The 21,931-nt window shown below is 42.8% G+C and overlaps 2 protein-coding genes across 15 annotated transcripts in view; one reads left to right on the forward strand and one right to left on the reverse strand.

The window, feature by feature from the left end:
* LOC137375437 (mediator of RNA polymerase II transcription subunit 12-like protein) overlaps positions 1-21,931 on the forward strand; it is a 604,549-nt gene that overhangs the window by 407,314 nt on the left and 175,304 nt on the right. The window lies entirely within an intron of this gene.
* The window catches only part of LOC137375436 (P2Y purinoceptor 13-like), a 57,029-nt gene that overhangs the window by 33,723 nt on the left and 1,375 nt on the right, over positions 1-21,931 (reverse strand). For 2 of the 7 annotated variants that reach the window (XM_068042644.1, XM_068042645.1), the window contains 2 exons: positions 12,369-12,460; positions 9,760-9,848 (listed from right to left, as the gene is read on the reverse strand). In XM_068042644.1, coding sequence (XP_067898745.1) covers positions 9,760-9,846 — 87 coding nt within the window. In that variant the 5' untranslated portion in view covers positions 9,847-9,848; positions 12,369-12,460. Of the gene's footprint in view, positions 1-576; positions 9,849-12,368; positions 12,461-21,931 lie in introns of those variants that run through there. The other 5 variants (XM_068042649.1, XM_068042651.1, XM_068042656.1 and 2 more) reach the window with 5 other exon arrangements.

A 21,931-nucleotide genomic window follows, 5' to 3' on the forward strand; every position in this document is an offset into this window, starting at 1 on the left:
GCTAAGAGGAGATTGAATTGAGGTGCTTCAAATCATGAAGAGTTTAGATAGAATAGATGAAGAGAAACTGTTTCCAGTGGCTGAAGGGTCGATAATCAGAGGGCACAGATTTAAGGTGGTTGACATAAGAACAAGGAAAAACTTTTTCATGTAACGAGTGGTTAGGACCTGGAATGCACAGCCTGATGGGCTGGTGGAAACAAATTCAACAGCAGCTTTTAAAAGAGAATTGGTTAAATACTTGAAGGAGGAAATATTGCTATTGGGGAAGCGCAGGAACATCCAAAGCTCAAGCTTCCTGGGTTGCCCTTTGAAAGAGCCTGCAAACACTCAATGGGCCAAATGCCTCTTTCTGCGCAGTACGATCCTATCATTCTTTGTTGTTTCCTTAGAGGCGCATGATTTATAATGTTCTACCACAGTACATTTCACAGGAGCCACAAGAACCTTTTTTTTTTGCCAAATGGCTTGAAAGTACAGAAGTGCAATGTGATTGAGGTTGACTGATCAAACATTTAGTTACTTAGTGTATGGCACCTTTTTCCGAAAATAAGTATCACCTTTTTGTTTTGCGGATGGGTTTAAAGTTTGTTTTATTGTACATCCCATTTCTAGTGAAGTCTATCATTTTTGCAGTTAATAGCAGTTGCAGATATTAAACAATTGATCACTTAATATATTCATGCAAAGCACTGGTTTCCTAACCTTCCTACCTGGGTATGTTTGCATATGCCTGGGGACCCGCTGTCCCAACTTCTCAAAGATGCTATTAGCTACTGAAAAGAAAATAGTGCTCTCATGTAGAAAATGTGCGTTAGTAATATTGTTGGTGTCTAATTGATAAGTCAACAATTGTTGTGATCTGATGACCTTGGGAACCCCATGAGATTCCTTCATGTTGCTAGAGTCCAGAGACCTTGATTTCAAAACCTATGATATAAGGATGTGTCAGTGATAATGAATATTCAAATAATTAATCATATAAATAGCCATATTAAAATGTCAATCAGTTAGTCACATTTTTATTGCGCTCAATCTATTGGTATTTAATACATCAATAAAGCTGCCGAATCGCTAATCTACCTGTAGACTGGATTCTAAAACCAATTGTAAGCAAATTTTAAGTTTCAAACCAATGCTCCAAAGATCGACTGATGGAAAACCTCTCTTTGTGCAGTGAAACTGACCATTAGATAAGGCACCATGTTGTATCTTAGCAGTGGTCATATTGGGTTGCTGGATTCTGCCACTGGCCTTTGTAGAAATTGTGCAGTGTATTTCAATATTAGCTGTCTTGTGGTACAAATAGTCCATGGCATTGCCATTGATCTGGTATGATATTTATAGAGTTCTGTTGAAATAGAGCTGCGCTCCCATTTTCATCATGCATGTTGTGTGACTATTCTGCTTGTTCGAATACTGTGAGTAGCCATGAATCATGACCTATGATCAGAAATATCCTACTATGAGCTATCAGTCATGGCGTCAGTGGATAGCATTCTCGTCTGAGTCAGAAAGTTGTGGGCTAATGTTCCACTCCAGAAACCTGAGCATAAAATCTGAACTGACTCTTCAGTGCAGTACTGATGGAGTACTGATCTGTTGGAGGTGCTGTCTTTCAGATGAGATGTTAAGTCAAAGCCCCAGGGCAGGCGTACAAGATCCTATGGCACTGTTTGAAGAAGAGCAGGGGAGTTCTCCCTCGTGTCTTGGTCAATATTTATCCTTTGAACAGCACCTACACCAGATTATGGGCTCATTATTCCACTATTTGTGGAAGGCTGATCTGCTTAAATTGACTGGCGCAATTCCTGCATTACAGCAATGAGCACACTTCACAAAGAAAACTTAATTGTCTGTGAGTCACTGGAATGTCCTGAGGTAGTAAATGTGCTGTATAAATCCAAGTCTCTCTTCCATTTCTGTGTGCCCTTGCAGACTCTCTACCTGGGATAGATTGACCTGTAGGTGTAGCTGCAGTGACTTCCTTATGTAGCAAGGTTTTGGAAGCTTTTTTGTTACTAGTTATCGGGTCAGTTTCAAACTTTATTTCCTTTGCCCCCCCCCCCCTCTCCAAAGGATGGGCGCGCTTCTGAAGCAGCTAAGTTGGAAGTGCATCTCATTCCTAGTTACTGCATCACAGTACTTGTGCTCACTGATCCTACAATGTGAATAATTTATTAAAGTATTCCACTCAGTGGTTGCGAGTTGCACATTTGGTATTTGTACAATAGATGTGCAACATGCAGTGTGTTTGCATGATTTTTCGTTTGAACATTGGGTCCTTTATTCTGTGTTTTGCAATTGTAAATGTTTTTACAATTACAGGGGATTTGATAGTCGGGGGATAGACGGGCATTTCTCTTGCTATTATTCATTCATGGGATATGAGTATTGCTGGCAAGAACAGCATTTATTGCCCATCCTTAATTGCTCTTGAGAAAGTGGTGGTGAGCCACAGCCTTCAACTGCTGCACTCTGTGCAGTGTAGTGAAAAGAGTTCCAGGATTTTGATCCAGCAGTCGCTGATGTGACTCCTGAGTGGTGAGTTGCTTCTCTGGTGCCATGGTAAAGGATATCACTGAGAGGGTGCAGAACATTTTGGGAGGGGTGGGGGGAGGGTGAACAGCCAGAAGTCATGGTCGATGTAGGAACATATGAAGGAAAAGGGTTGAGGTCCTGAAGCCTGTGATACATGTAAAGTTCATAATACAATAGAAAACCAAATTAAATATAGAAAGAAGAGGAGATTAAACAAAGGGTATGAGAGGGGCAAAGAGAGAGTATGAGAATCGATTGGTGGCTAACAGAAAAGAGAATCCCAATTTTTTTTAAATAAACGTATAAATAGTAAAAGTGTAGGCAAAGGGAAGGGTAGGGCAGATTATGGACCAAAAAGGAGATTTTTCTGTGCAGTGCATCGGTCATGGATAGCGAAGAGGATGATGTCAATGGAGCAATAAAGGAGGAGACAATAGTGACGTTTGATAGGATATAAAAAGTTAAAAAGGAGGTACTAATAAGTTTGGCAATCTTCAAAATTGAAAAACCACCCTGTCTAGTTGGGATGTATCCTAGGTTGATGAGGGAAGAAAGGGTGGAAATTGAGGAGATTCTGGCCATAATCTTCCAATCTTCATTTGATATGGGGGTGATGCCAGAGGACTGGAGGATTGCAAATAATACACCCCTGGTCAAAAAGGGAAAATAGATAAACCTGGCAACTACAGTCCAGTTAGCCTAACGGTGGTGGTGAGGAAACTTAGGGATAGTCATCTAAGAAAAAATTAATTGATGTGGAAAAGTAGGGGCTAATAAAAGAACATGAGCATGAATTTCTTAAAGGCAGATTGAGTTTGAATAACTTAATTGAGTTCTGTAATGATCTATGAGATGGTTGAGGAGAGTAGTTGAGGAGAGCAGTTGATGTCTATATAGACTTTTTAAAGACATTTGACAAAGTCCCACGTAATAAACCTTTTAGCAAAACTAATGTCATTTTTGGGATTAAAGGGGCAGTGGTGGCATGTAGACAAAATTGGCTGATAAAGAAAACAGGGAGTAGTGATGAACAGTTGTTTTTCAGACTGGAGGAAAATATACAGTGCTGTCCCCCAGGGGTTGGTATTCAGACCACTGCTCTTTTTGATATATATTAATGACATGGACTTGAATATACAGGGAATAATTTCAAAGTTTGCAGAATGTATTAAATTCTGAAATGCAGTAAACCATGAGGAGAATAGTGACAGAATTCAGGAGGACATAGACTGACTGGTGAAATGGTCAGACACATAGTGGACGGAGTTGGTGGCTAGGAAATAGAGTTTATGGCAGGGACTGAAGCCAGTGGCTTCCGTCTTCCCAATGTTTGTTTATGGGGCTTTGTGGAAAGAACAGTGCGTGGGACTACCTGTATCATTCTTTTGAAGAGGATGCACGGGCACAATGGGCTGAAAGGCCTCCTGTGCTGCATCATTCTATGATTCTTTGAGTTGAATAGAGTAACAATCGTATTTCATGGATGGCTGACATGTTGGCAAACATTTCCAATAATTTTCAGACTTCATCTACCCTGATCGTTGCACCTGGGAGATCAGGAAATGGCTATCTCATATAGACTGAGTCTGAATACCTTTCAGTGCAGAATGAAGAGAGAGAGAGTGCTGTGTCAAAAAACAAAGTTTGGATATTTTTGTAATCTAAGATGTGAATATCTTCTATCTGATGGCAAGCAAGAAAAATTAAATTTTGTTCTGCAATTGTGATTTAATTTTCAGAACTGGCTTAGTTTTTGAATGTGTGTCTGACAGAAAATAGTAAAATTGCCAATTCATCATGCATGCAATTTTGCTACATAGCTGATGCAAACCTCCAAGTGTCTTTTCTGCTTAATCAGTTGTTTCAAAAAGGAAATTCACATGGAGTGTCGATAAATGGCAAAGGGGGAGATGGTGATCAGACTTAGTTTAAACACAGCCATGGACATCAGAATTGGAGTCTAACACAACTGTTAGAACATTTTTAATTGGTCTTTATCTCTCTCCCTCCAAATAAAATGGCTCTTATTGCCCCAGATCAGACTGCTTTAGAGGGCATGTTGATAATAAGGATATGCGAGCTTTGCATCCAGTATCAATGCAACTGTAGCTTGAACTTCCTCTTTCTAATAACTCGTTGAATGTTGCAGCAGCAATTCTGTCCTGAAATACGGAATTTAATGAGGGTGTTTTTTGTTTCAAATTCAAAGTTTCTATGAATTTAGCAAAGTTCAAATGTGGGAAAATTATTGGAATCTATTCTGAGAGACAGGATAAACTGTCATTTGGAAATGCACAGGTTAATCAAGGATAGTCAGCATGGATTTGTTAAGGGAAGATCTTGTCTGACCAACTTGACCGAAATTTTTGAAGTGGTGACCAGGAAGATAGATGAGGGCAGACTGGTTAAGAAAAAAAAATCCCATGGGATCCAGGGAAATGCAGCAAGGTGGATACAAAATTGGCTCAGTGGCAGGAAACAAAGGGTCATTGTTGACGGCTGTTTTAGCGACTGGAGGGCTGTTTCCAGTGGCGTTCTGCAGAGCTAAGTACTGGGTCCCCTGCATTTTTTGATGTATATTAACGATTTGGACATAAATGTAGGGGACATGATAAAGAAGTTTGCGGACGACACAAAGATTGGCTGTGTGGTTGATAGTGAGGAGGATAGCTGTAGGCTGCAGGAATATATTGATGGTCTGGTCAGATTGGCAGAAAAATGGCAAATGGAATTCAACTTGGAGAAGTGTGAGATGATGCATTTGGGGAGATCATACAAGGCATAGGAATACATGATTAATGGGAAAATACTGAAGTGCAGAGGATGTAAGGGACCTTGGAGTGAATGTCCACAGATCCCTTAAGGTAGCAGGATGGATTGATAAGGTGGTTAAGAAGGAATATGGAATCCTTACCTTTATTAACCGAGATATAGAATACAAGAGCAAGGAGGTTATGCTGGAACTGTATAACTCATTGGTCAGGCCACAACTTGAATACTGTGTACAGTTCTGGTCACCTCATTACATAAAGGATGTAATTGCACTAGAGAGGGTACAGAGGAGAATTACAAGGATGTTGCCAGGACTGGAAAAATGCAGATACGAGGAAAGATTGGATAGGCTGGAGTTGATCTGCTTGGAAAAGAGAAGGCTGAGGGGAGATCTGTTTGAAATGTACAAAATTTTGAGGGGCCTGGATAGAGTGGAGGTAAAGGGTCTGTTCACCTTAGCATTGCATTGATGCTCACAGGAACACAGAGAGAAGCAGAGTTAACGCCAGCTGGAGGAGCAGCATCTGATCTTCTGATTAGGCACTCTACAGCCTTGCAGACTGAACATTGAGTTCAATAACTTCAGAGCATGACGTGCCTTTTTAAAATTTTTATTTTTAACCCAGTGCCTGTTTTGCATGTATTGGCAAACACGAGGGGACATAGCTTTAAGTTGAGGGGTGAAAGATATAGGACAGATGTCAGAGGTAGTTTCTTTACGCAGAGAGTAGTAGGGGCGTGGAACGCCCTGCCTGCAACAGTAGTAGACTCGCCAACTTTAAGGGCATTTAAGTGGTCATTGGATAGACATATGGATGAAAATGGAATAGTGTAGGTCAGATGGTCGGCGCAACATCGAGGGCCGAAGGGCCTGTACTGCGCTGTAATGTTCTAATTCTAATTTAGAGATACAGCACTGAAACAGGCCCTTCGGCCCACCGAGTCTGTGCTGACCATCAACCACCCATTTATACTAATCCTACATTAATCCCATATTCCTACCGCATCCCCACCTTCCCTCAATTCCCCTACCACCTACCTACACTAGGGGCAATTTACAATGGCCAATTTACCTATCAACCTGCAAGTCTTTGGCTGTGGGAGGAAACCGGAGCACCCGGCGGAAACCCACGCGGTCACAGGGAGAACTTGCAAACTCCACACAGGCAGTACCAAGAATCGAACCCAGGTCGCTGTAGCTGTGAGGCTGCGGTGCTAACCACTGTGCCACTGTTGACAGAGCTTCTCATTATTCCACCATTAACGCTCTCTCTGAACTAATGCTTTGTCTTTCACCGCAAACATTAACATGCTCTTTGCCTTTGTCCCATGACAGCTCTCCTGCCCTCTGCTCTATCACACACATTCCCTTTTGTTTCCTTCCCCATCAACAACCCCCCGCAACCCGCTCACTTGCTGAAAAGCTAATTCTTTTCTTACCTTTGCCAGTTCGGATGAAAGTTCACTGACCTGAAACATTAAATCTGCTTCTCTCTCCACAGATGCTGCCAGACCTGCTGAGTATTTCCAGCACTTTCTGCTGTTACTCCTGCTGATGTAGTCAGTGTGGAAATGCAAAGCAGCGTGGCTCACTGTGATGGTAATAGTGCTTTTTGTGCATAGGGACAACTGCTGAATCTTCCAAGTTGTTGGTTGATTTTAACAGATCTAGGAGATGTATCTTAAAAATGAGCAACCATATTTTTCCTTGGCACAATTTCAAATTCCCAGCTTCTTGTGCAACCTCCTCAAAAGCATGAAAAATGGTTCATATGAAACATTAAGTGGAAAATCTCATGTAAACTTGAATATTGATTGTATGGAGTGTTAAAAATTAATATTTTTACAAGATTTCAATAGAAAATTCCAATATTTTAGTTTTTTTAAAAGGAAGGATGGCAAAGGGTCAGGGAGATTATGTCATACATTGAATGTACTCTTCTAATGGTGCTTTGCCTCTAATCTCTTGAGCCTACAACCTTGAGTAGATAAGTATCCCCCAAAAGGGGTCACTCAAGACAGCCCATCTCTCCTGGTGGTTCAACCCAGATATGCCACGTGAACATAACTGGATGGTGTTGGAGATACTGCACTTTGTAAGATCTCCAATCAGTTTTTCAGCTGTGCTAATTGACCTTGTGGGACTACATGCAAGAGTGTGGCTATGCTGAAATATTTTGTGTAATATGTAAACACCATTAAAATACTGACGGTGTACATATCCGCTTGCTTGTCTGATATCAAGTCGTGGATAAGTTAGAACATCTTCATTTGAACCTCAAGAGGAGCAAATCTCCCATCAAAAATTCAGTATTATCCTGATTCTGTTCCATTTCTTGGTTGCTCATTCAGTCTGAGTCAAAATGGTTCTAGGCCTCTGTATCCTATTTGATCCTGAGCTGAGTTTCAACAACATCCTGTCCATCACTAAGACTGCTTACTTCCGCCTCTTTGATATTTCCCTCACAATTCTGATTCATACTTTTGTTACCTTTCGGCTCAATTTCTCTAATGCTTTCCTCACTAAACTTCTGGTTTCACCCTTCATAAACTTGTTTCGAACCAAGTCTCACTCACCCTTCTTGCTGCTCAGTACCTCATTTATGAAACCCTCCATCGCCTTCCCCTCCCTATCTCCTCCAACCTTGCAACTGTGCAAGTAGACTTACACCATTTGTCCCTGGCTATTAGTACATCCCACTGCCCCTTCAATCCACCAACAGTTTTACTAGCACTGGAGTTCCTTCACACCCACCCACACACCATAGTGAATTACTGCTTCAGAGAGCTGGTGCAGACATGATGGGCTGAATGGCCTCCTTCTGCACTGTAACATTTTGTGATTCTGTGAAGCACAGAGGTTTTGATTTCAGCTGAGCTGCCTTGGAGTATTGTTATGTTGATGGGGGTGAGATGAAGTAAGGTGGGCGGATACTCATGTGGAACATAAACATTGGCATTGACCTTTCGGGCCAAACAGCTTGTTTCTGTGCTCTAGACTCGACGTAGAAAACAATTGCAGAAACTTGTATGTACGTCACTATCTTAGGCAAGAAAACACTTCATCAAAAAAGCAAGCAAGAAGAGATAAAATTGTAAGTATATGAAATTACTATAAATGTTGGTCACCAGATTGTAGAAATAAGAAAAGGTGTCAAGCCCATGAATATTGCTCCAAAGTTGCTTGATCAGGTGTTTCCCTGTGAAGAACAATGGGACGTTTTCCTACATTAAAGGTGCTACGTAAATACAATTTGTTGTTGTATCTGGGCTCAATACCCTTTCCCTGCCCCAAACAACAACAAAAATTTGTACTAATATAAGGCCTTTTAACGTAATGAATCGTTCCAAATCCCATAGAACTCTACTTGCACTCAATACGACGTGTACATGTAACGTGTGAATTGTATGGCTAATTTTATAATGTAAATCGCGCACCAGCTTGCCCACAGCTGATTAAGAAATAAGGAGGGTTAAATTTTGGTGTTGGTAGGTATAATGTTAATTTGTAACCTAGAGTGGAGTGTCCTTGCTCGATGAGTGTACAGCTTTCTGCTTTTTTGGCAGTCGCTGTGTGCAATTATTCAGCTTTGCAAATAACATGTTCTTGAATGACCTGCATAGAAAAAAATAGATTAATGGATCAAGACATGCATTTAAAGCTGACAAGCTCAGTGTACTTTCCTTTATGTAGTAAAGGGCAACCTGAGTAGAGCACTGATAGGCATCGCGTGTCTGACTAAGCGTGTATGGGAGTTTGGCAAAATGAAAGGGAACAAAGCAGATAAAGAACACAGCAAGCACGAGAAAGACATTGAAATTGACTTTCTTGGCTTGCCTGGAACTGCCTCTTGTTTTCCGATAGGATTTATAAAGCTCTCTAGTTATCAGGAAATAGCACACAACTATTAACACCAAGTTACTCCAGAATATGACCTGGCAGATGAAGTTGACCATTTCGTGCCATTTTAAGCCCAGGTCAGTCTTGAGAGAGGAGCATTTGCGCTCGTTTTCCGGCATGGTGTTCCCCTTGTACAGTATCATATTGGGCAGCACCAAAAGAAACATAGACAGCCATATGGTTGCTGAGAGAATCTTTGCAGTTCTGGGTTTGCACTTCCCAGAATGGCCAAACGGTTTTGCTGCCTTCTGGTAGCGGTCCATGCTTATCAGCCCTAGAAATATAATGCTGATGTACATAGTTGAGTAGAATATGACCGAAGTGACTTGACACACAAAGACTTGGAGTCCTGGTGTTCTGAGGCTTGACTCGATGACTATTTTAAACGGGAATATCAGTGTCATCAGCAGGTCGGCCATGACTGTGTTCTTAAGGTACACAATGAAGTTTGACCTGCTTGGTATTTGAAAGAACACCCAAATAGCCAGGCCGTTCATCAAGAGTCCGGCAATGAAGAGGACGGAATAAAGCACTGAGAAAATCACCTGGCTAATTTCGCGGTCTGGTGCACACTTGTCTTTCACTGTGGTGTTTGAATCGTTCAAAAAACTTTCCGTTTCATTCAAAGCCATTTCTAAATCAGCAAGATAAAAAAAACAGTGAGAGGCATCTAAGCTTCATTGTTTTATATTCAACATGCATTATCTGAATGATGCACATTGTTGAGAGAATATTTTTCAATTCATTGACTTCTTCCTGATGATCTCAATCTTCAATCACAGGAAGAATTTTAGCTTAAGGAGGTAAAGAAAAGGGCTGAATTACACCTGGATAATTGGAGTTAGACCATAATATAATGCCAGGGCACCACATATATTTAGCAAAACTATCACACACACTGACATCTAGCTGTGATGATGTGGAGAGTCATGGAACTAAATGCCAACATTTATTTTTAAAGGACAAGCCCAGTTCCCATAAATGATGCAGTATAAAACAAGTTTGCTTAGTTTACTTTTTTTTTAAAAAAAGGAAGAACGATATTGAAATATGCCTGTTTTTAGCATTCTTTGACTGTCCCCAGCTTGAACAAACATTGGCGATTAAACAGTCTTAACTTCTACCCTTTCTGTAGCTCGACAAGGTTGACCAATGCATCCTGTTGACTGACTAAGGGAAATGTTACAATATTTTTATGTTTATCAGGGCACTTAATATTTACAACTTGGTAGTTAGTCGCGACCAAGCATTTAGTCTGTAACTCGATCCATAACTGCCCTGTTGACAATAAATGCTTATAACCATTTTATCTAAATTAAACCAAAATTAACTTGACAAAATTGACCATTTATATAGTGCCTCTCACATCCCCGGGATGTTCCAAGGCAATTTACAGTCAATGACGCATTTTTGAAGTATAGTCAATGTTGTAATGTATAAATGCAGCAGCTAATTTGTGCACTGCCAACTCTCACAAACGTCAGGGTGATAATGACCAAATAATGTTTTTAGTGACAATGGTTTGAGAAATAAATCTTGATCAGGGCACCGGGAGAACTTCGCTGCTGCTCTTCACTTAAATTGAGGCCCTGTCTGCCCTCTTAACATCTTACCTGAAAGACTATACCTCCAACAGTGCAGCACTCCCTCAGTTCTGCACAGAAATGTCAGCCTAGATTTTGTGCTTAAATCTTTGGAGTAGGACTTGATCCCACAGCTGTCCAGGCCCTAAGCTCTGGAATTCCCTCTTGAAACCTCTCTACTTCTCTCTTTTCCTTTAAGACGCTCCTCAAACTTACCTCACCTGTCCTAATATCTAATACTGCTGTGAGGTGCCTTGGGAAGTTTTACTACTCAAAGACACTATATAAATGCACGTTGTTGTTCTGCCTCAGATGCAACCCTGAAGTAGGGCTGGCACCTAAAATGACACTGTGCCATTTTAATTTCAGATATATCTCCAGCAGAAAGCTCAAGCACAGTCTTTTTTCCTAAAAGCTGTGTTGGCTGTTTGTATTTATTTTCTCTTCATACAAGATATTTAGTTGTTTCATCTTTAATTAAATGCTCCCTACTTATGGAGGACCTGGGCCTCCAGAGACTTCTGCACATAACAGGCTGCCACTCCATTGCTGGACTGAGGGAGAGCTGCACTGTTGGAAGTGCTGTCTTTCAGACGAGGCGGTAGATAAGGGCTCCATCGCTCCTCTCGAGTGGATGTAAAAGGTCACCTGGCACTATTTGAAGAAGAGCAGGGGAGTTCTCCTGGTGATCTGTTATTACCCAGGTTAGCTCTGTCTCCTTTTCTGGAAATGAGTATTACAATGGTCACTTTTACAGCACACAATCATTCTCAATAGAACCCTGAAGTACACAGCAAAAATTTAAACTTCAGTGGGTGTGCAAAACAGTTGACAATCGGATTGGCTGCTCCATTATACACCCGTTCCCGATAATCCTTTGTATTGAAGTCAATGGGCAGCCGGTCCGATATTGCCTGTGCTACACTCCATCACGTTTAATAGTCTCAGGAACAAATACAAAAGAATCTAAAGTGCCTGTGTTACGTTGCTGGGAGCTTCTCAAACTCAATCAGCATCATGCAAATGATATATACTGCTGCAGCATCCAGTGAAGTAAAACCCAACGTTGTTGCCATTCAAATCATGTCATGAATGGTTGATAGTCTGTTGGCTGTCGCACTGCCCCTTGGACAAGCACAAAACAGTTGCCAAAACTAACCAGAGCTGGCTTCAGAGGCTTACATTCTTCAATGTTTCTGAAATGCTTCAAAAGTTCAGTGCAAGTTCAGACAAACCTGAACTAATACTTGGGCTTTGAACTCATAATTTCTAATGCGCAATCCTACATGCCAAGTACACAGTTGCGTACATTGTTCACATTCCTCGGTGCTCGTCATTCCTATTACTATCTCCTGCAGCTCTGGTGAGTTCCGTTAACAAGCTTTTCCGCTGATTATGTGTATTTCAGGTGTGTATTTCAACTCAAACACCACGAGCCATAAAAGAGCAATCATTGTATTTGTGCCTAACCCTGACATTATCCTCACCATTTCTAAACATTCATTCATTTACAATGAAAAATTGCTTAAAGGTTGATGCTCAGTTAAATATATTCAAAAATGTCACTTTACCTGTTTAGTTTTTTGTGCTTTGTGTGGAAGTGTTTCACAATCATGTACTGCTACATTCGGAGCTTCTGGAATTTGCCATCAAGTTTCAAAAACTTTATCATGTTCATTTTGGGAAGAAAAGAAAAAATTAATTGTAAACAAGAACATAAAAGATTCCTAATTAATGTAGTATCCACAGTCACTGGGGAAATAATGATTCGGATATATCACAACTGTCAAGAGCAACGCACAATTTCTAATCCTCTGCAGTAGATGAGATTTAACGGTTGAATTTTTTGTACTCCTTACATTTAAATACTTTAAAATAATCAAAAGTCAGCAAAAAGGCCATTTGGCCCATCGGATCTGTGCCAACTGTCTGCAACAGCAATCCAGCAAGTCCTACTCCCTGTCTATTCCTGTAGCCCTGCAAATTTTTTCCGTTCGAGTACTTATTTAATTCCCTTTTCAAAGCCACGATTGGGTCTGCCCCCACCACCTTTTCAGGCAGTGCATTCTGGATCACAACAAGTCGCTGCGTTTTAAAAAAAATCTATGCCCTCTAGTTCACGACCCTTCTGCCAATGGGAACAGTTTCTCCCTAGCTACTCTGTCCAGACCCCTCATGATTTTGAACACCTCCATCAAATCTTCTCTCAACCTTCTCTGCTCTAAGGAGAACAACCCCAGCTTCTCCATTCTATCCACGTAACTGAAGTCCCTTCTCCTTCAAACCATTCTCGTAGATCTTTGCTGTTCCTTCCCTCAGGCCTCCACATCCATATTAAATTGCGGTGCCCAGAATTGGGCATAATAGTCTTCATGAACCAGTGTTTTATAAAGTTTCACCGTAACTTCCTTGCTTTGGTACTCTATGGCCGGAATTTTACTTTGAGAAATCGGGCATCCTTGGAGGCGGGTGGAGCTTAAAATGGCAGGTGATGACGTCAGATCGGATCCCCGATGTCATGACGCCAGAACCCCATTTTACACTCTTCGGACAGCAGGTGAGATGGGAACTCCGCTCACCGTCCGATATAAAGACAATTAAAGGCCAATTGAGGTAATTAAAAAGGCAATAGACTGCAGTTTTACATCCCCCCCCCCCGCCCCCCACTATTTGACAGTATGTGCATGGGCCACGTGGGGGTGGGGGATCCGAGACTCGGCAGGTTTAAATAAGCGTCAGTGGTTCTGCCAATGAAAGCATTTGAGGTACTGGCTGTTGTGAGTTCTGTGTCTTTAAGCTAACATTGCATTTAATGTTCTGGGCTGATATTGCTGGCTTACCATGGCTCACATGAGCAAGTGATACTCCTAGCAGCCCCATAGCTGTTGAGATTTCTACTGGCGGGTGGGATTGCCTTTCCTCACAGCAATCAGTACAAAGCTCTTCCCATTACATTTTTGATACACTGCCGTCGTGGGTGTTGTCCGTTCTGTCGGAGGGTCCTCCAGCGAGGAAGAGAACCAGAGAAGGCGGTACAGGCGGGCAAGTGGCCAGGGACATCAGTAACCTTCTGGCCACCTGCATGTACAGCCTGGTGATGGGGGAGGGGCAGAAGGCCACAGAGTGAACTGGGCACAAAGACCTGCGAGGAGACCAGGCCTACCCAGTGGGCAGGGTGTACTGGCAGCGGCCGTGCTTCCTTCAGATGTCTGAGTGCCAGTGTGTTAGAAGACTGCCCCTGTCCAGAGAGACTGTGACATCTCTGTATGAGATGATGGCAGCAGAGGTCAGCTCCAACTGCATGGGTGGCCATCTGATGCCAGTGGCTCTCAAGGTCACAGTCGCACTTGACCTCTACGCATCAGGCTCATTCCAGGCTGCCACAGGAGACATGTGTGGCATTTCATGATCATTTGCACATCATTGCATAAATTGATGCCATATTCGGGAGGGCCAACCAATACATCAGGACAGTCAGGCTGAGAGGCAGAGGCTTCAGTGCTATTGCTGGGTTCCCCATGGTTTCAGGAGTCATTGACTGTATGCATGTGGCCATCAGAGCTTCTGCAGGCCAGCCAGGGGCCTTCATTAACTGGAAGGGATTTCACTAGCTGAAGGTTCAGCTTGTCTGTGACCACTATATTGCAGGTATGTGCTCACTATCCTGTCAACAGTCACAACGCATTCATTCTCCAACACTCCGGGGAGCCACTGCTTTTCAAGCCCCATGAGTGTCTGCAAAGATGGGGGATACTTGACGAAAGGGGTTACCCGCTGAAGAGATGGCTGACGACACCTGTGAGAAATCCATGGACTGAGGCTGAGGAACACTACAATGTGAGCCATGCAATGACCAGAGACACCATTAAGCAGACCACCATCAGTCTGCTTGAGATGATATTTAGGTGCCTGGATTGCTCGGGTGGATCCCTTCAGTATCCACCAACAAGGTTATCTCAGATTGTGGTTGTCTGCTGCGCCTTACATAAACTGGTGCTGCAGATGGGGGGAGGCCCTGGCTGCTGAGTGCATGGTGCAGCACGAGGCATCCTCAGACAAGGAGGGTGAAGGGTTTGAGAACAGGAGGGGCAGCCACTTGGAGGGTCTCAGGAGTTGGGTGCCAGGGAGGCTCTAATGCTCAGGCATTTCTCTTGACTTACAGTTCATCAGCTATCTAGTCTGGCAATGATGAACATGTAAATCTAACGCAGGCATTCACGTCTGTTGGAAGCCCAAAACCACTCACTCATTAGCGCTTAGCGCATTGGCGACAGTTCATCTGTTCATCTCTCACAGCGTAGTCCACTGGTGCAACAACAACCCGCCCCCCCCCCCCCCCCCCCAGTCCCCATATCACACAAATACATATCGCTACGTACATCACTTCATTGAGACATTCATAAGCAAAATGTGAAATTTAGTAAAGCTTATGTGAGCTCATCAAATATTAAAATTAATCAAAAAAATTTTTTATTCATACATGGGATGTGTGCATCGCTGGCCAGGCCAGCATTTATTGCCCATTCCTAATTGCCCTTGAGAAGGTGGTGGTGAGCTGCCTTCTTGAACCACTGCAGTCCATTTGGGGTAGGTATACCCACAGTGCTGTGAGGAAGAGAGTTCCAGGATTTTGACCCAGCAACAGTGAAGGAACGGCGATATAGTTCCAAGTCAGGATGGTGTGTGGCTTGGAGGGGAACTTGCAGATGGTGGTGTTCCCATGCATTTGCTGCACTTGTCCTTCTAGTTGGTCGAGGTCACGGGTTTGGAAGGTGCTGTCTAAAGAGCCTTGTTGGAGATGGTCATTGCCTGGCACTTATGTGGTGTGAATGTTACTTGCCACTTATCAGCCCAAGCCTGGATATTGTCCAGGTCTTGCTGCATTTCTGCACTGACTGCTTCGGTATCTGAGGAGTCGCGAATAGTGCTGGTCATTGTGCAATCATCAGCGAACATCCCCACTTCTGACCTTATGATTGAAGGAAGGTCATCGATGAAGCAGCTGAAGATGGTTGGGCCTAGGACATTACCCTGAGGAACTCCTGCAGTGATGTTGTGGAGCTCAGATGATTGACCTCCAACAACCACAACCATCTTCCTTTGCTCTCGGTATGACATTGAAATTGAAATCAATGTGCTGTTGCAGTGAATTCTTAAACCTTTTCCAAGTACTCATACATGTCGATCCCCCTTTGCTGCCAGCTATGTGGAGGCAGGTGGCTGATGAGGCAACACCGTGGCTTGGGATGACCTTGGTGGCCGTCCTCTGGCTGCCCGAGGCCATGAGGGCCCTGGCATATTAAGGAGCACCTCAGGAGTCTCAGGATCACCCTCTGTCATCCTTGACAATTTGAGGCACTGGCATCACTGACAGAGGGACCGAGGAGCCACTGTCCGCATCAGCAGCGCCCTGAGAGGAGCCCCCAGATGCAGACTGCTGCTGCTCCACTGCTGTCACAAGGTGGTCGTGGCGGCAGCTGAGGTCAGAGCGGGAACGCCTTCGCCATCCATATCCGCTTCCTCGACTCCAACCCCGCCGGGTCCCATAAAATTCTGGCCTCTGTCTCTCTTTATAAAGCACAGTTCTCTCTGTTCCAGCATCAGCTGTAGAATTATACCCTCTAAATTGCCTCTCCTTGTTCTCCCTCCCAAAATGTATCACTTCGCAACACCTCTGCATTAAATTTCATCTGTCACGTGTCTGCCCATTCCACCAACCTGTCTATGTCCTCTTGAAGTTTATCACCATCCTTCTCATTGTTCACTACATTTTCCAAGTTCGATGTCATCTGCAAATTTTGAAATAGTGCTCTGTGCACCCAAGTGCAAGTCATTAATTTATATCACAAAAAGCAGTGGTCCTACTACCGACCCCTGAGGACTCCCAGCATATACGTTCTTCCATTCCAAAAAAACAACCATTCACCACTATTCTCTGTTTCCTGTCACTCAGTTAATTGTGTATCCATGCTGCCACTGTCCCTTTTATTCCATGGGCTTTAACTTTTCTGACAAGCCTATATTGTGGCACTTTATCAAACCCATTTTGGAAGTCCACATCCACCACATCAACAGCATTGTCCTCATCAACCCTCTGTGTTACCTCATCAAAAGACTCAAATCAAGTTAGTTGAACACAATTTGCCTTTAAAAGATCTGTGTCGGCTTTCCTTAATTAATCCACACTTGCCCAAGTGACTTTAATTTTTGTCCTAGATTATAAAACAAAATAATACATTTTACAGACATCTGAATTAAAAAAGGAAGGCTGTGATGTGAATAGGACTATTAAAGGATAGACAGGATACTATCACAGAGCTGACAGAAATATTCAATAATTATTTTGCTTAGGTATTTCCCAGGGAGATAGAACAGGTGGACATGGCATTATATGATGAGTTGAGCAATGAGTTAAGTATATTTAAAATAAAAAGGGGATGTATTGAATAAACTGATTAAGATCAAATGAGCCTCACTGGCAAGGCCAGCATTTATTACCCATCCCTGACTGCCTTTGGGAAAGTGGTGGTGAGCCACCTTCTTGAACCGCTCAGTCCATGGTGAACCGACAGTACTTTTGTCTGCAGCAGTTTGAGACACTGAGTGGCTTGTTAGGCCATTTTAGAGGGCAGTTAAGAGTCAACTGAAGAAAGGTGGGAGGACACTCGAGTGGAGCATAAATGGCAGCATGAGCTGGTTGGGCCAAATGGCTTCTTCTGTGCTTTATATCCTAAGTAATCCTATTTAATCGTTTCTAAAAGCTTTCCCACCACTGTGGTTAAACTGTAGTTTCTGTGTTCATCCTTGCACCCTTTTTTTGAACAAGGGTGTAACCTTTGTAATTCCCCAGTCCTCTGGCACCACCCCTGTATCTAAGGAGGATTGGAAGATTAAGGCCAGCACAACTGCAACTTTCAGCTCTACATCTGTCTGAAACCTGGGGTACATCCAATCTGGATCAGGTGACCTCCCTCCGCACCTGCGATGTATTTATGCTCCTCGATTGTCCCACAATGCTCTATGTCAAGGTAATGGAACCGTGTTGAGTTTCCCGAATTCGCATGTTGTTCTCCTGATGAAGTGTGCCCTAGCTCTCCCTACACCATCTCTCGCTTTATTCAGGTTAGAGTTTTATAAGGCAGTGTTGCATCCTGTCTCATTGAGCAGTGATGCAATCTACTCTCTTCTGAATATTTGTCTTTCTGTATATTTTTTTCTGCTTTATTAACCTTCACTCCTGTTATCTTATTACTTCTGAATCTTACAATCTTGGCTCATGTTGCTTTGCTCTTCTCTTCATTCAGGCTTGCCAGTAGAAAAGTGATGCAAACTTTAAAACTTGCTTTCGTGCTTTAGTACTTCAGAAACAACCGTTGGTTTTAAAACTGATTGAAATCAAGTTCCCAAAATGCTGCATGTTTTTTTTTCTGGACAGGCCCTTCGGCCCACCGAGTCTGTGCCAACAATCATCCATTTATACGAATCCTACATTAACCCCATATTCCCTACCACATCCCCACCATTCTCCTACCAACTACCTATACTAGGGGCAATTTACAATGGCCAATTTACCTATCAACCTGCAAGTCTTTGGCTGTGGGAGGAAACCGGAGCACCCGGCGGAAACCCACGCAGTCACAGGGAGAACTTGCAAACTCCGCACAGGCAGTACCCAGAACTGAACCAGGGTCGCTGGAGCTGTGAGGCTGCGGTGCTAATCACTGCGCCACTGTGCTGCCCTTGTGGAGCATTTAAAAATACTTCCACATTTATATGTTTTAGTTTCCCCCACAGGACAGAGGTTTTCCAACTGGAAATCTGTAATAGAAACAGAAAGAGTTGGCAGTGCACAGCAGGTCAGACAGTCCCTATGAACCTGAAACATTGCCGTAGCTTTCTCATTCAGATGCTGACTGACGTGCTTTGCATCTCTAGTAATTGATGTTTTTGATTCTACACAGCTTGCTCATTTTTGTTTACAAGTGTCTGAATTTACTAATCTGTAGGCATTATAATCAAACAGAAGGGTTCAGAAGGCTACAAAGATACGCATGTTCCACACCAAGGCAGGAGGGGGCTGAATATGTTCTGAGCAGATTCCAACCCTGTGGACCAGACACAACAACTTGACTGTTCTACACTACTTGTAGAACTTCAGAGTATTCACCCAAAATATAAATTTTACGGCAGCAGCTTAGAGGCCCCTTTCTCCTCATCATTGCTTGACGTTTCTGCACCTCCAGCCTTTACAGAGGCTCAAGGTGGGTTGCTCAATCCGGGGTTGTCCCTGGTGCATTGGAAGGTATGATGGGAGTCAATGATATAGTTGGTGAGATCCAATTAAGTATGCAACAGTGGAAATATTTTCGTAGCAATGAAACGGCTTTTGGATGCTATCTGGGAAATTTGACCCACTCTGACTTGTCCTGGAAAGGAATCACTTCAATTTGTATAGTGCTTTTCACAACCTCAGAAGATCCCACAGTACATTACAGCCATTGAGGTACTTTTTGAAGTGCAGCCACTATTTTAACAAAGGAAACACAGCAGCCTATCTGTGCACAGCAAGCTCCCACAAATAGCAATGAGGTCATGACCAGTTAATACGTTTTTTTTTAGTGATGTTGGCAGAAGGATAAATATTGACTGGAACATCAGGGGTAATGCCCTGCTGTTCAAAATAGTGCCATGGAATCTTTTACATATATGTGAGAGGGCTGACAGACTCACAGGAGTGAGAAGATAAAGCACTTTATGCCATCGAACTTAAAATATACAAGTAATTGATTTCTGGTGATTGTGTTGTTGCAAGGCATTAGGGGAGTAATATAGGTCATTTCAGATTCAAATTATGTGATGGCAGAAAGTGTAAACCTCGAAGCTTAATTATGTTCCTGGAGACGGTATTTTGGGGGTGGGGTGGCAGGAGTTGGATGTTGGTGGAAGGGCTGTCTGCTGGAAGGTTGAATAGAGGGTGCTTCTTGGATGACAAAAGAGGTAGAGATCAAGATAAAGAAGAAAAAGTGTGCTTATAACTGCCAGGTAGAAAACACTATTGAGAACCAGGCTGAATATAGAACGTCCAGAGGGGAAGTGAAAAAGCAAATAAGTGAAGCAAAGAGACTGGCAGTAAAAGGGTGGTAAAAGGAGAAGTGGGGCTGATTATGGACCAGAAAGGGGATTTGCACCTGGAGGCAGAGGGCATAGAGGCTGAGGTATTAAATGAATACTTTGCATCTGTCTTTACCAAGGAAGAAGATGCAACCCAGGCAATGTTGAAAGAGGAGGTAAGACAGACACTAAAGGAGTTTAAAATTGATAAAGAGGAAGTATTAGATAGGCTGTCTGTACTTAAAGTGGTTAAAGCACCAGGACCGGATGAGATGCATCCAGGAATACTGAGGGAAGTGAGGGTGGGAATTGCAGAGGCACTGGTCATAATTTTTCAGTCTTCCTTAGACTCGGGGGTGGTGCCAGAGGACTGGAGAATTGCAAACGTTACACCCTTGTTCAAAAAAGGGTGTAAAGGTAAGTCCAGCAACTACAGGCCAGTCAGTTTAACTTCGGTGGTGGGGAAATCTTCGAGAAAAAATAATTCGGGACAAAATCAATAGTCGCATGGACAAATGCAAATTAATTAAGGAAAGCCAGCATGGAGTTCTTAAGGGAAAATCATGTTTAACTAACTTGCTGGAGTTTTTTGAGGACGTAACGCAGAGGGTTGATGAGTGCAATGCTGTTGATGTGGTGTACGTGGACTTTCCAAAGGCGTTTGATACAGTGCCACACAACAGACTTGTGAGCAAACTTGTAGCTCATGGAATAAAAGAGACGGTAGCAACATGGATACTAAATTGGTTGAGTGACAGGAAACAGAGTAGTGGTTAATGGATGTTTTTCAGGCTGGAGGAAGGTTTGTAGTGGGGTTCCCCAGGGGTCAGTGTTGGGACCCTTTTTCTTCCTGATATATGTTAATGACCTAAACCTTGGTGTACAGGACACAATTTTAAAGTTTGCAGATGATATGAAACTTGGAAGCATTGTGAACTGCGAGGAGGATAGTGTAGAACTTCAAAAGGACATAGACAAGTTGGTGGAATGGGCAGACAGGTGGCAGATGAAGTTCAATGCAGAAAAATGTGAAGTGATTCGTTTTGGCAGGAAGAACATAGAAAGACAATATAAAATAAAGAATACAATTCTAAAGGGTGTGCTGGAGCAGAGGGACCTGAGTGTATATGTGCATAAGTTATTGAAGGCGGAAGGACAGGTTCCGAGATTGGTTAATAAAGCATACAGTATCCTGGGCTTTATTAATCGGGACATAGGGTACAAGAGCAAGGAAGTTATGTTGAACCTGTGTAAGACACTAGTGTGGCCTCAGCTGGAGTATTGCGTCCAATTCTGGGTGCCGCACTTTCGGAAAGATGTGAAGGCATTGGAGAGAGTACAGAAAAGATTCGCGAGAATGGTTTCAGGGATGAGGAATTTCAGTTATGAAGATAGATTGGAGAAGTTAGAACTGTTTTCCTTGAAGAGAAGGCTGAAAGGTGATTTGATAGAGGTATTCAAAATCATGAGGGGACTGGACAGAGTAGATAGAGGGAAACTGTTCCCACTTGTGAAAAGATGGAGAATGAGAGGGCAAAGATTTAAAGTATTTGGTAAAAGAAGCAGAAGTGACATGAGGAAAACCATTTCACGCAAGAGTGGTTAAGGTCTGGAATGCACTGCCTGAGAAAATGGTGATGGCAGGTTCAATTTAATCATTCAAAAGGGAATTAATCAGTTGTATAAAAAGGAAGAATGTGCAGGGTTACGGGGAGAAGGTGGGGGAATGGGACTGAGGGATTTGAAATTGCAACAAAGTGTTCATATTTATGCGTCCAAATTTTAAGAGGCTTTATAGGAAACAAATCTTTGTTTTTCCTTAGTTATAGTAAAGAGTAGAAACACGCCAAGAGGGGTGGTCCTGTAGACCACTGGTATAAAGCTCTGACATCAACAACTTCTATTGAACTGTGTTGTGTTTTGAGGTCTCCAGAGAGCAGAGGGAAGTGAGTACGCGTGGGAAGTTCTGATGTTTAGTAACAGTTGTGCATATACTGTTGTCACTTTGAAATCCCCCGAGATA

The sequence above is a fragment of the Heterodontus francisci genome, chromosome 11 (assembly GCF_036365525.1).
Source record: "Heterodontus francisci isolate sHetFra1 chromosome 11, sHetFra1.hap1, whole genome shotgun sequence".
Lineage (NCBI taxonomy): Eukaryota > Metazoa > Chordata > Chondrichthyes > Heterodontiformes > Heterodontidae > Heterodontus > Heterodontus francisci.